The sequence below is a fragment of the Anguilla rostrata genome, chromosome 1, assembly GCF_018555375.3.
Source record: "Anguilla rostrata isolate EN2019 chromosome 1, ASM1855537v3, whole genome shotgun sequence".
Lineage (NCBI taxonomy): Eukaryota > Metazoa > Chordata > Actinopteri > Anguilliformes > Anguillidae > Anguilla > Anguilla rostrata.
The window spans coordinates 30,438,866-30,453,022 of record NC_057933.1 but is presented as its reverse complement, the minus strand read 5'-3'; the positions used below and the strand labels follow the sequence as shown (position 1 = coordinate 30,453,022).

The window sequence follows — 14,157 nt, the reverse complement described above, 5'->3', positions numbered from 1 at the left end:
AACATTGCCGTTGGCCTGTGGGTTGACTGTGATCGCTAATGTATGGCGCTGAGAAGGTGAAGGCATCGTATTTTGCCTTTTCAGGGGGATGCGGTGAAGGACCTGATGGTGAGGCTCCTGGGCGAACAGGCGGCCATGAAGAGGCAGGTGCTCACCGCCAGCTCCGTGGAGCAGAGTTTCGTGGGGCTGAAGCAGTTAATCGTGAGTCATTTGCGTTACCGTTGTTCTGTGCCGGTCAAAGTGTATGCAAGCTAGACGTGGCCAACTCCGGTCCTTTTGTCAGCCACTCATTTTGACCAAAGAAACCACATGTGGTGAGTTAGCGGAAGTTGCAGCTGGTTTAACTGACCGATTTAGGGCAAAGCGACAATGAGAACCTCAACACCGCAGGGCTCAATGCCATTCTCCTCTGACCTCTGCCATCAACAAGGCATTTTCACCCAGAGAACTACCGCTCACTGGATATTGTCTCTTTTTCGAACCATTCTCTGTAAACCCTAGAGATGGTTGTGTGTGAAAATCCCAGTAGATCTGCAGTTTCTGAAATACTCAAACCAGCCCGTCTGGCTCCAACAACCGTGCCACGTTCAAAGTCACTTAAATCACCCTTCCCCATTCTGATGCTTGGTTTGAACTTCAGCAGATTGTCTTGACCATGTCTACATGCCTAAATGCATTGAGTTGCTGCTACTTGATTGGCTAATTAGATATGTGCGTTAACGTGCAGTTGAACAGGTGTACCTAATAAAGTAGCCTGTGAGTGTATATGCAACTAAATAATTTTTCCAGTTAGCAAACATCAATTTTCAAGAGCAAATGCTAGGATCAGCCACCCTTATTTTAGGCTATGTGTTAAAAAGATAAATGCATTTGTGAGCTGGTGTGGTTTTGCCACCTTGCTTTTAATAATAATGATAATTATAATGACAGTAATATTGTATGTCCAGTTGTTGTTTCATGTTGAACTTTATGCTTGGTACTAATGATGGGTGAGCAAAGCATCATGATGGGATTAATGTCATTGATCTCATTCATCAATGCAGGTGACGCACTGAAGTCTTGGCTCTTCGCTGTAATATTTTATGACTAATCTAAGTCAATGAGTCACTGATGGTACATGTGTGGTAGCTCCACCCATTCTGAGGTTCACTGAGCCTCACTCTTCTATCAGTACACAGTTAGGAGTTCAGAGCAAGTTTTGTAAAATACATTATTCCTGTGTATATGTACTGGAGATAGTGATTTTCAATTATTTCACAGATCGAGTGATCGCATTATGTGCTTGGAAGAATCTATTTTTAGAACGAATCAGCAGCACCACTGGTTGTATAGAAAATGCACATGCACGTCAACACTTCAATACCCAAGTTTTTCCATAATAATGCAGTAATGCTTAGCCTGTTGTGTCACTACACACAGAACACACAAAGTAACAGTGTCAGATATACAAAGAATTTTATTCTCAAATCACAAAATTTGTGCATCAACAAAACCAATTTACAACACCTTTTCTGAATACTCTATTCTGCTTGGCTGGGACGTGTTCATTATTTTTCCATACACGCCAGGCTATGAAGTAGCGCCTACAAAAGATAAATTGTCCTAAATTAATGCGCATCGGTCTGACTTGGTAAATAAAGTGGAAATTTGTAAGAGCAAGCCAGCCAACAGTTACAATATCATACTAGCAACAGTGTCAGCTTGATGTCCATGACTGACATGTAGAGAGTAGCTAGCCTAGTTATAGTTTGACTACGTTTAGCCTCTGCTTTCAGAATATTTCTATAGTTAGCTAGTTAGCTATCCGTGATATCAAATCTGCTATGAAACTATTGAGAGAGGTACTGGAAAGCCATGTTCATTGCTAAGTTTTATCTAGAGTTTGGGATACCACTTAGCAATTAACTCATCCATTCATCCATTACTCGTATCCATCCTTAATATGTATGAATAACAGTGAGCTCCATAATGTTTGTGACAAATACTTTTCTCTTGATTTGGCTCTATTCCACAGAATATTCACATGTGGTTAAAATGCAGATTCTCAGCTTTTATTTAAGGGTATTTTTATAATTTTGATTTCAAATTACAGACCTTTTTATAAATAGTCCCTATTTCAGGGAATTGTTTGGGACAAATTGCAACATAGGTAGGTTTCTGATTAGTCTGGTGTGTTCAATTGCTTCCTTAGTGTGAGTATAAAGCAGCTTTCAATATCTAGTTTTGATTACGGGCTTTTGATTGCCATTGGAGTCTGTTATTGGTGTTTGTCAACATTTGGATCAGAGTTGTGACAATGAAAGTCAAGGAAGCCATTATGAGGTTAGGGAGCTGGGCTCGAAACTTTCACACTTCTACACTTACATTGTAACTTTGAGCAAGGTGCTCATCCTGAATAACTTAAGTAAATATCCAGCTGTATAACTGGGTTGTATGCAAAAGAACGCACGCTGTGTGAGTTGTTCTTGGGAAAAGTGTCTGCTAACTCGCTAAATGTGAGATGTGGCGAGAGAGAGAGGGACAGAGTCTTTGCAGTGCTGACGCCCTTCCTGCCCCTCTGTGTGCCCACCTGACCCCTCCACCCCCACCCAGCCTCACTGCCTGTTTCCACAGCAACGGCTTAGAACACTGAAGGCAGAACATCAACGCAGTCACTCCCCCCCCCTCATTGCACAGTACTGGTTTTGTGATAAAATGATAGTTTCCCCCATGGGAATGACCTCCTACATCAATAAAACAGACTCGCCGGTAATGCGCTGCCATGTTGGACACGCCATTTTGGACACGCCATGCGAAACTTGAGCGATGCTCGGAGTGAGACACGGATCCCGGGACTCGGGTCACGAGAGCACGTTCCCATTTTAACCGAGCCCGTCGGGGGGGGGAGCACAGCTCCTGATTTTTGTGATTCATCCCGCCTCCCGGAAACCGCGAAAAGCACTGATGGAGCGGGTCAGCGGTCGATGACCCGCTCGCCACCTCTCCCTGGCCTGTGCTGAGAGAGAGGGAGAGAGAGAGAGACCGAGACAGAGAGAGAGAGAGACCTCTCCCTGGCCTGTGCTGAGAGAGAGGGAGGGAGAGAGGGAGAGAGAGAGAGAGAGAGACCTCCGCTGTGGAGAGAGAGAGAGAGGAGGGAGAGAGGAGGGAGAGAGGAGAGGAGGGAGGAGGAGGAGGGAGGAGAGAGAGAGAGAGAGAGGAGATGGAGTGAGTGGGGTGGGGGGTGTGGGGGCAGAGTAAAAAAAATGCAAAGAGGTTGATAGAGAAGGAGGAAGGAGAGGGAAAGAAAGAAGAAGGGAGGGGAGAAAGGGAAAGCGGAAGGATTGAGAGTGTGCGGGTAAGATAAGGGGGAGGGAGAGGGAGCGTAAGCGAGCGCGGACCCTCTCCTGCTGTGTGAATGTATAATTCATGCTGCGCGCATTCTGAAAGCACACGGGCTCGGGTCCCGCCCCCTCAGGAAGCGCACCTGGGAGGTAATTGGACGGGCGGTTCTGGCTGGCGTTCCGGGCAGCGAGGGAGCGCCGCGCGGTCTGCCCGGCCGGCGGCTTAAAATACCTCAGCCCGTGCGTCACCGCCGCTGCCATAGAGCCCCCCCCCCCCCCCACCACCACCCCCTCCTTACCCCCCCCACACACGCGTTTCCACGAAGCGTGGGCCGGAGCACTGAGCTGCATTTTTAAATGTCAGCAGGCTTCAGTCGACTCGCTCGGTTCTGGATGTTTCCAGGATTACCGAATTACAGAGCGGCGAACTTCATCCCCCAGGGTCGAGCGCAATCAGGACCGGAGGGTGGGGGGAAGGGGGGGAAGGGGGGGGGGGAAGCGCGGTGCTGCGCTTACTAACAAAAAGCACTGATTCGCACCTCGGAGCTCAAATCGACGAGTTGGTGTGTTGAATCTGAGAACTGTGCAGGGTCCAGTTACCTCGGCAATTATGGGAGCTCGCCTTAAAATGAGCAGGACCCTGCTAATGCGGTTCAGTGCTTTTACCGCGTTCGTTTGTTCCCTGTCGCCATTAAAGGTGAAGGCAAACACTGTACAGTTCTCTAATTCCGGCACCGCGACTAGCTGTTGTGAATATTAAATATTTGAACCGTTTGCAGTGATTGGATATTTTTCGAGCTGGAAGGAAAGGGGGATGTTGGGGGGGGGGGGGGGGGTGTTATGTGCGTAAGGACGTATGTTAATGTGACCCTTTATCAATGTGTCTCCGGTCTCTGACGGTGATAAACGGTGTTGATGGTGATTAGCGTGTGAGTGCCATGGCGATGCACTGCAGATCCTTTTTTTCTGGGTTGTCCCTTAATTCATGCAGGCTTTCAATTCACATGCAGGCTTTCACAGAGGACAACTGCGATTAGTTGATTTGTGTAATCCTGTGTGGTTGTGTGCACATTGGTGTGTGTGCGTGCATTGACACGTGTGTGTGTGTCGCGCATTCACACGTGTCTGTGTGAGCTTGTGTGTATACAGTGTGTGTGTGTGATTGCATGTGTGTGCGTGTGTATGTGTGTATCTAGTGCGGGTGTGTGTGTTTGTGAGTGTGTATGTTTTTTGAGTTTTTGCGTGCATGTTTGTGTGCATGTGAGTGTGCATGTTCGTGTGTTCCTGTGTGTGTGTGTAATCCTGTGCGTGTGTGTGTTTGTGTGTGTGTTTGTGTGTGCATGCACGTGTGTGGGTGTGTGCGTGTCCACGTGTGTGTGTCTGCGTGTGTGTGTGTGTGTATGCGCGTGTGTGCGTGCGTGCGTGTGTGTGTGTTATATCTCCTGTATCCTGCAGGCTGGGGGTGGGGGGTATTGGCAGTGACTCATGCTGCAGTGACAGCGTGTGACTGCTGCTGCTGCTGCTGCTCTGCCTGATTCCCTCAGCACACAAACAGAGCCGCTCGCTCCGGCAGGGTGCCCCCCCCCCCCCGCCCCCGCCCCCGCCCCCGCCCCCGCCCCTGCCAAAACACACAGCGCCGGCCTGCTCTCTCTCATCACACTCTCTCATTCCGTCCCCGAGTATCGATTCCGGCCAAATTCCCACTCCCGCCGTCCACCTCTGCGCCCGGGCCGCCGCGGTGGGAGTGAGGCTTATTTCTTTGTTTGGGTCGCCGACGCTTGTTTCGGTGACGGAGATCCGGAGAGACTCGAGGCGATTTGTCCGCAGACGCCGCGCTTCGGCGAAAACAATGCGAAGTTCTCGCGCACCCCCCCGGTTTCAGCACTGACATCTCGGCATACAGACGAGGTGCAGGAAATGAGGGGGGGGTGGGGGGCGGGGGAATCCTCTCCGGTTGCCTCTCCTCGCGGTTCGGGCGCGTGGCTCCCCCGTCCGTTCGCGTTTCTAGCGCGGAGGCTCTCGCCGCGGCTTAGCGGACACGACGGGAGGGAGCTGCTTCTCCCGCGTCCTAAACCTCGGAGGAGGCGGCGTCTCCTTCTTCGCCTCCTACCCTCCCTCGGGTCCTCCGCAGCGTCAGCTCCCCCCCCCCCCCAACCATCCTGCGGCCTTGGGGGTTGTTGTTGTTCTCAGGAGTCCTGTCCAATCACATTCTGGCAAATGCGCCAAATATTGCTGTGTTCGCCTGCCTGTGTTAAGGAATTAGGCCTCAACTCAGCGGTTAATTTACACACAGAATGATGTAATGCATGGTAATCAAGCTTGCTGAATAATGTCCGACTTCACTGATTGCTTTCCTCGCTGAAATGCGCTGGTGGTCTGCTAATGTTGGATTCATAATAATGGCCTTGTTCTTTCCGGGTTACCGAGACAAATTGGACTCCGATGAGTGGGGCCTCCAAATAATACTGTACGTTTCGGGCGTGCAAACCTCTCTCTGGACTGATCATTCGCTTTGTGGTACCCAATTAGCACTTCTCGTTTTTATTAACGTTCTTACGTGACACGTACAGTCAGTTTTTCCAAACAGGCCTCAGAGAGTTTCATGTCTTGGTAGTCCAGCCAAGGCTTTTGAGACTTTGATGATGATGATGCCAACTGCCCGTCGAAGTGGCACGTGCCATCAAAAGACAGGGATTATGGGTAGAGTCATCATGTTTTCCAATGCATTGTTTTCACCTGCATTTCAGTCAGCGTGAGCTCCGTTGATTACACTATAAAAATTAGGACCTCTCCAATCATCGCCATTCACTGATGATTGACAGAAATGTTCCCACACTGTCATGTGCTGAATGCAGTGTGATAATTGGAACCACACACGTGGCAGTAGCTTTATAGTGTTGTGCTATATCATTTCTTTAATGTGTGGGAAGTAATTACACACATAAAAAAGTACAGTTACATCACATGAGCAAAATGATAAATAGACGGCTAGTCCTAATAATAAAATGGTTTGCAGCGGGGATAGGCTAATAAAAAATTTAATGGATTATAGCTGATTAAATTAAATGAGAATGTAAGGTTTAAGTTTTGCGATTTAATTTAATCATGGTCAAAGATTTCTTTTTCCTTGTCGCCAGTTTCCCCCAGAGCCATTGCTGTTTTCTTGCGCAAATAATTTGTAATTGGCAGGTGCACAAAGACTGCTCTTGTCAAATCCTGTAATTGAGTCCGGAGGGAGTTTTGCCAAGTCCCGTGCGCAGGCTTGCTTGTGGTCAAAACCCCTAACAGCCTCAAGGAAATTGTGTGCCGGTTGAAAAAAAAAAAACATAGTGCATCAAGGTTATGTTTTCGGTCTCTCCTTAACTGCTCTTAATGTTTTGACTCGTCGGCTCTTTGTTTAGTCTGTTCTCTGTCTGTTATTGTGTCCGTTAAACAACAGGTAACTTCAACAAGGCTTTTGCTACGTTGTGCCGTTAACAGCCACGATTGCCTGCAGAATATTTCTTCAGTCTGAATACATTCATTCTGTTTGAGGATTTCGAATGAACTGTTCACACGCACGTCGACTCTGATTGAGGTGTGCGTTTACATGCACAAGCATGTAATCGGAATAAAACTTTTTTGACATGCGCAGAACCCCAGACTCTAGCTAACTTGATCTGGCGTTTGAGTACACAGTACAGATTTCTGTAAATATCTCCAATTATGCATCGTATGGTGTGTACAATATTTGCATTGATAGTATTATTACTTGGGCTAACAGGCAGCAGTGTCAACGGAATATAGACCTAATTGTCTTACAGTTATTAAAAAGGAGAATATGAGTTGATAGTTCTGTGGATTCCGTTTTCCTTCAATTTTTTTCACACACTTTTTGAACAACTCATTATTATGCCCTTTTCGACCATCTAAGCATCTAATTCTTTCAACGTTTCCAAAAGTAAAATTGACTTGCACTGTGATTGAAAATGAGCAGAAAGAATATTTATTCCATTCGAATAGTCAGATCAAGCGTTTACATGGGTAACATTCTCCTATCGATCAGATTAACAAAAGGTTTACACCACCCCTTTCAAACCGAATGAACTTCACAGCAATCAAGTCTAATATTTGCTTTCATAGCCTTTAAATGCAAGTCTTAGAATCCACTGACGTCACAGAACGTTTGGTGTTTTCTTTTGAAATGCCATTCCAGGCCTTCACTGCAGCCGTTTTCAGTTGATCTTTGTTTTGTGTCTTCAGTCTCCTCTTCAGCAAGTGACATGCGTGCTCGAATTTATTTACATCAGGTGACTGACTTAGCCAGTTCATAACTTTCCACTTGTTCCCATTGATGAGTGCTTTGGTTGCACAGGCAGTGTGTTTAGGGTCACTTTCTTGTTGAAGGATGAAGTGACGGGTTGAGTTTGGTGGAATTCATTTCTTTATACGTAGCCAGGCAAAATCTGTCTGCACACTTCCAAATTCATCCTACTCCTACCGTCCTGTTACATCATCAATAAAGATGTGTGAGTCTGTTCCAGAAGCAGCAGCCACACATGCCCAAGCCATGACAGTACCTCCGCCATATTGCACAGATGCGGGGGAGGGGGTGCTTTGGATCATGGCCTGTTCCTTTCTCTACACTTTTCATTCAGTTTGTTTTGGTCTCATCTGTCCACTAAACTGCTCGTACCTGCATTTTTAGTCAAATTCAAATCTGGCCTTTTGATTCTTGCTGCTGATGAGAGGTATGCATCTTGCAGTGTAACATCTACAGTCCTCTCGAATTATGTTGGCAAGTTGTGATATTTTCATTTCTGCTTTCTGGAGACTGCTGGTGGTGTCACTGACTGTTTTATTAGGGTTTTTCTTCACAGCTCTTATAATATGTCTGTCATCAGCTGCAGTTGTGTTCCTTTGCTGACCTGTACAATGTTTATTTTTGAGTCCACAAGTGGTTTCTTTTTTCCCCAAGACTTTCCAAACTGCTGGATATAATTAATTCTTCTGTCCTTTCAGTTTACAGATTAGTTGTTTTTCAGCCATCGTTAGTTCTCTGGTCTTTGTGATGATGTATGCCTCTGACTCCAATTGCAAAAAAAAAAAAGCATATGCAGAACTGCTGTGGGCTACTGATACCCTGAAAGAAAATTCAGTGCTCTCCAAATGCATGCTAACAGTAGAGTGAAATCTGTTTTGTTTCTTCACACTTAAGGCATTTGAATTTGAGATCAACATGGTCCTCTCGCTAACGTGCTGGCCAACACTGGTCAGCCAACACCAGCAGCAAATGAAGTTTTCCACTGCACCCCCCCCCCCCACATCCAAGTACTAACCAAGCCTGACCCTCTTTAGCTTCAGCAGTAGCGCATAAGAAAGGCTCCGAGTCCTGCAGGTTATCGGCGTAATTCCCCACCAGCTGTGTTGCGGGGGGTAACTACTTTGACTATGAGAGCGCTCGGGCTCCAGAAGAATTCTTTTGAAGCCGCGCTTAAACTCATTCATGCTAAAATTGGCCACGCGATCCGGCAAATTACCTTCGGGTTTCGCCTTTGTGTTCCGATGCCGGAGCGGGCGGCGCGGGAGTTTTTCCACAACAACAGAATCAAGGGGAAGGCAGCTTTGTGTTTTTTTTTTTTTCTTTTTTTTTTTTAGCTTGAGGCACACACCCCTCTCTGGAGACGGAAAGTAGGCGTCTAGTTACTCTCTTCACCAAAGAAAAAGGATAGACTTTTGATGTTCCAGTGCGGTTAGGTGAGATTGGGCGGTTTTTTTTGAAGTGTGCCGATTGCGAAATCGAGCACCTCCTGACTGTCGGGCACCCGCGTTTGGCTGTCGAACAGTTGGCGAGACATTCGTGCGGCATATCATTTAAAGCTTGCTGACTTGACGTTTGATGGGTAACCCCCCAACCCCCCCCCCCGCATCATACTCATGGTTGCTGTGATGCGATTACTGAACCCTTTAGTTAAGGTGAGTGTAGGGGGGGGGATAAGCTGAAACCAGCTGCGTACCTTGTGCAGCATGAGCTGCATCATCAGCCAAGACGTTCTCAGAGTGGGAGAAAAGACAACGGCTGGACACAAAATGTCCGAAAGGTATAATGCGTGTCATTGCGTAAGTGTCACCGTGCGACTGCATTCAAATGGAAGTTCGCCCATTCGTGCTCAGATGGGGACGGTGCCGAAGCACAAGTGTAGCAGGAACGCGACTCGGTCCCTTGTCGTCTGACTGTTTCAGAGGGCACGAGTTACGATCGGAAGGACAGCGGACTAAGCGCGAAAGTCGGTTTTTGCGAAGGCGGCGTAAGCGTTCGCGAAGTCGCAAGGAACAGCACCCCGACGGGCTCGCGTCACAGTAGGTCTTCGGCTGGTATTCACAAGCGAGGGGACCGGGAAAAAATTCCTAGCCGTGGTCCGGGAAAAATTCAAACTGCAGTGAGCAGAATTCCGCCTGCTCGACCTAGGACAGGGGGGGAAAGGGAGCTCGAGGCTTGAGTTTGAGGGGGCTCTGCCATTCAAACGCATTCGCAGTCGCAGGTACTGTAGGTCTTCCCACAAGAGCTCGGTTAGCACAGGGGGTTCCCACAGCAATATTCAGATCACCCACCTCCGCATCACCACCCCACCCCGCCCCTCCCCTCCGCTCCACCCTCCTCGACTCTGATTGGACCCATTTGATTGCCTCTGGGTTGGAACGATATGAAAATGAAAAAGATAAAATATGAATTATTAATTGATCTTTATTATTCTGAGCCCCCCCCCCCACCATCCCTTCCTCTGGCTTTAATTGAAATTGCTCACACCTGGGCAGACAGCAGGCAATCCATTTTTAATGCAGGGGGTGGCGCGTTCTCCTGCGGGGCGGAGGTGCAGGGGCGGGAAGGGGGAAGGGGGAAGGGGGAAGGGGGGGAGGGGGGAGGGGGGAACCCGAACCCGCCGTCCTGACAGGAGGCCTCGCGCACGCCGAGGCTGCCTCGAAATTCGACGTGCCTGAGCGGCATTTAAAAAGGCTCTCCCTGTTAAGAGCTCCGCAAAATGAATAAGTATGGGAAGAGATGCGGTCTGCCGCAGTGGAATGCAGCAGGCACGGTCGCCCGAGCGAAATGGGGCCGAGCCGGCGAATCGCGGCCGCTCGCCGCTCGCCGCCGCCGGGCCGCCGCCCGTTTGATGTGGAGCGGGTAGCTGGAGGGCGGGCGTGCCGCTGAGCGCCGAGCGCCGCCTCCCGCGGCGAGGAGGGACGCCCCCGCCGCGCCGCCCGCCGCAAGGCCCCTCTCCCTCTCCCTCCCTCCGCCTACCCCTCGCATTGCTTTCTCTTTCCTACTCTCTGTTCCTTCACCCCTCTTTCTTTCTCTCCTGCATCCTCTTTCTCCCGTTATATCCCTTTCCCTCTCTCTTTCTCCCTCCGTCTATCCCTCGTATCGCTTTCTCTTTCCTACTCTCTGTTCCTTCACCCCTCTTTCTTTCTCTCCTGCATCCTCTTTCTCTCATTATATCCCTTTCCCTCTCTCTTTCTCCCTCCATCTATCCCTCGCATTGCTTTCTCTCTCCTACTCTCTGTTCCTTCTCCCCTCTTTCTTTCTCTCCTGCATCCTCTTTCTCTCGTTATATCCCTTTCCCTCTCTCTTTTCCTCTCTCTTTCCTACCGTCCACTTCTCTTTTCCCCTGTCCACCCTTTCCTGCCCCCGTCATTGTCATCTCTCCTCTTGCCACTTGGCCTTCCCTCCTAACCTTCGCCTCCTGGACCCCTCTCCTCGTCTCCACTGTCATTTGTTCTTCTTTCCTTCCTCTCATCCTCCTCCACAGTCTTCCTCTATTCCTCCTGTCATTGTTTGGGTCAAGTCATAATCTGTGTGCATTGAGATCACGGGCTGTACAGATGTGATACTCCAGATGTGGCTCATCACAGCCATAATAATGTTATGGTCTTGCTTATTAGGACAGTGTGTTTAGTGGACTGACAGACAGGGATAGCTCTATGTTTAGTGGACTGACAGGCAGGGATAGCTCTCAGTGTGTTTAGTGGACTGACAGACAGGGATAGCTCTCAGTGTGGCTAGTGGACTGACAGACAGGGATAGCTCTCAGTGTGTTTAGTGGACTGACAGACAGGGATAGCTCTGTGTGTTTAGTGGACTGACAGACAGGGATAGCTCTGTGTGTTTAGTGGACTCACAGGCAGGGATAGCTCTGTGTGTTTAGTGGACTGACAGGCAGGGATAGCGCTCAGTGTGTTTAGTGGACTCACAGGCAGGGATAGCTCTGTGTGTTTACTGGACTGACAGACAGGGATAGCTCAGTGTGTTTAGTGAACTGACAGACAGGGATAGCTCTGTGTGTTTAGTGGACTGACAGACAGGGATAGCTCTGTGTTTAGTGGACTGACAGACAGGGATAGCTCTGTGTTTAGTGGACTGACAGACAGGGATAGCTCTGTGTGTTTAGTGGACTGACAGACAGGGATGGCTCTGTGTGTTTAGTGGACTGACAGACAGGGATAGCTGTGTGTTTAGTGGACTCACAAGCAGGGATACCTCTGTGTGTTTAGTGGACTCACAAGCGGGGATAGCTCTGTGTGTTAAGTGGTTTGACAGACAGGGATTGCTGTCTGTGTGGTTAGTGGACTGACAGACAGGGACAGCTCTGTGTTTAGTGGACTGACAGACAGGGATTGCTGTCTGTGTGGTTAGTGGACTGACAGACAGGGACAGCTCTGTGTTTAGTGGACTGACAGACAGGGATTGCTGTCTGTGTGGTTAGTGGATTGACAGACTGGGATAGATTACTCTGTAATTTGTGTAAATCCAGAGCGCAGATGCATATTTTACCTTTTTGGAGCTTAATGTTTTTTTCACTGGAAAGAGTTCTAACCTTTTGATTGTTTGGCAAATTATCGGTCTCAGACTGTTTTTAGCACGCACATACACATACACGTACACACACACTAATGCCACCTAACTGTACATAATTACTGTAATTAATAATGAATAATTTTACAGTATTAAAGCTATCTTTAAGGGTGGATCTTCAAATTTTTATGCTACGCCAGCCCTGAGAGTAGACAATGCAACGCACGCCGTCTAGACAGAAAATTGCTGCTTTGTTCTGCTCCAGCTTTCGTTTTTGTGAGCGGTTTTTTAGGTGCTGTTTCCTTATCGACTGCTTCCCAGCGCCCCGGAATGCGTCTGTCCAATGAAGAAGGACCGTAACTACGCGGGACGGGAACTTCGCGGTCTCCGCGGCCTCCGGGGTCGGGAGGCGAAAGTCGAAACCCGTATCGTCATGTTTTATTCAGCGCGAGGGCCCCCCCCCCCCCCGTTCGACGGTGAACGATGTCTCCCTTTCAGCTCGGGCGCCGTAAAAAACCGAGAGGGGAAAAAAAAAAAAAAACAGACGTTGTTTGCGCGTATTTAAAAAAGCATAAAACGCGGGTTTAAAAAAAAACAATAAAGGGATTATTTACGAGCGCTCCGTTGCCACCGGCGCGGGCGGTTCCCAGGGCCGCGGAGAGCCGCCGTACATCATAACGGGCCGCGCGTTCGCGGTTACATCGACTTTTTTACGTTCTGTCTCAGTGGCTGCAGCTGCTTTCGCCCATTTCCTCGCCAGTCGTTTGAAGCTTCATTTCCCCCCCTAATGAAGATTTAGAGGCGCGGGGAGTCGGTCGGGTGGGCGTGGGTGGGGATGGGGGCTGCGGAGGCTCACTGGGGACAGAGGGTGGGTGCAGGCCTGCACACCCCTTACTCCCCCGCATCCCCCCTCTCCCCTTCCCCCAAAACCAGAATGCAGGAAGGGTGGCGGGAGAGGGGGAGGTTCCGCCGTCGGGGCGGCGGTTTGCACCCGGGCAATTAGGGAGGCGGCCGCGTGACGGACGGCGCGCCAGCTGTCGGCGGGGATCGCCGCGCGCGCTCTGACCTTGTCGTCGTTACTGACGGCGGGCGCGGCGGTACCTGCTCTCAGCCGGGGGCGGGGGGGTGGGGGGGGGGGCCGCTGTTCCCGCGACGGGTTCGCTAACTCCTCGCCTGTCCTACCCGCTCCTTTCCCAGAGCACCAAGAACTGGCGGGCGGCGGTGGACCTGACCGGCAGGCTGCTGACGGCGCACGGCCAGGGCTACGGGAAGAGCGGGCTGCCCACCAGCCACACCACCGACTCCCTGCAGGTAGGTCTCGCGCCCCTGCTCCCCCCACCACCTCCCCATTAGCAAGAGTCCTGTCTGATTTAGATCAGTCTGTCCCCATCTAATTCAGTTACTGAGCTGTCTCCCCTACTCTTGTTTATTTATTTAACCCTTGTTGGGCTGTATGTTTTTCCAAAACTCTAATTCTGTGTTCTAGAACTTTGTTGCTTTCAATTACCGGTAGTGATTGTTACATCAGCATTAGAATGTTCTGTTAAGAACATTCTAATGACGTTTGTGATTAGAATGCTCGGTTAAGAACTTGTGATCTTGGACCTTACATACAAAGGATCAATTTCGTAATTTCATTTACTGAATGACAAAGGGACAGTCAACGTATCCACGGTCCCTTGATAGGTGAAGACAGTGACTTAAAATACAAACTTAAAATGGCAGTCAGCATCAGTACACCATATGTGGGTCCGGTATAAAAGGACCACCATCCGATGTGTAGGACATTCACCAGCATTGAGTGGTTTGTTTACCTTCTGCCTCTTGCTACCTCAAAGCAACAATGTAGATCTCCTCCAAAGGCGACAATTGGCACACACACGCCCCCGCCCCCGCCGCCCCGCACACACACACACGCGCGCATGGTCTCTGGACCCGTCTGTTTGCCCCTGCCCCTCCAGTGCCAGGTGTGGGCTCAGAGGGCTGTGAAGGGGAGAAGTGGTGCCC

The 14,157-nt window shown here is 49.4% G+C and overlaps 1 protein-coding gene across 2 annotated transcripts in view; it reads left to right on the top strand.

The window, feature by feature from the left end:
• The window catches only part of trappc12 (trafficking protein particle complex subunit 12), a 33,972-nt gene that overhangs the window by 2,556 nt on the left and 17,259 nt on the right, over positions 1-14,157 (top strand). For both annotated transcript variants that reach the window (XM_064334102.1, XM_064334111.1), the window contains exons 3-4: positions 85-201; positions 13,348-13,461. In XM_064334102.1, the coding sequence (XP_064190172.1) occupies positions 85-201; positions 13,348-13,461 (231 nt within the window). The remainder of the gene's footprint in view (positions 1-84; positions 202-13,347; positions 13,462-14,157) is intronic.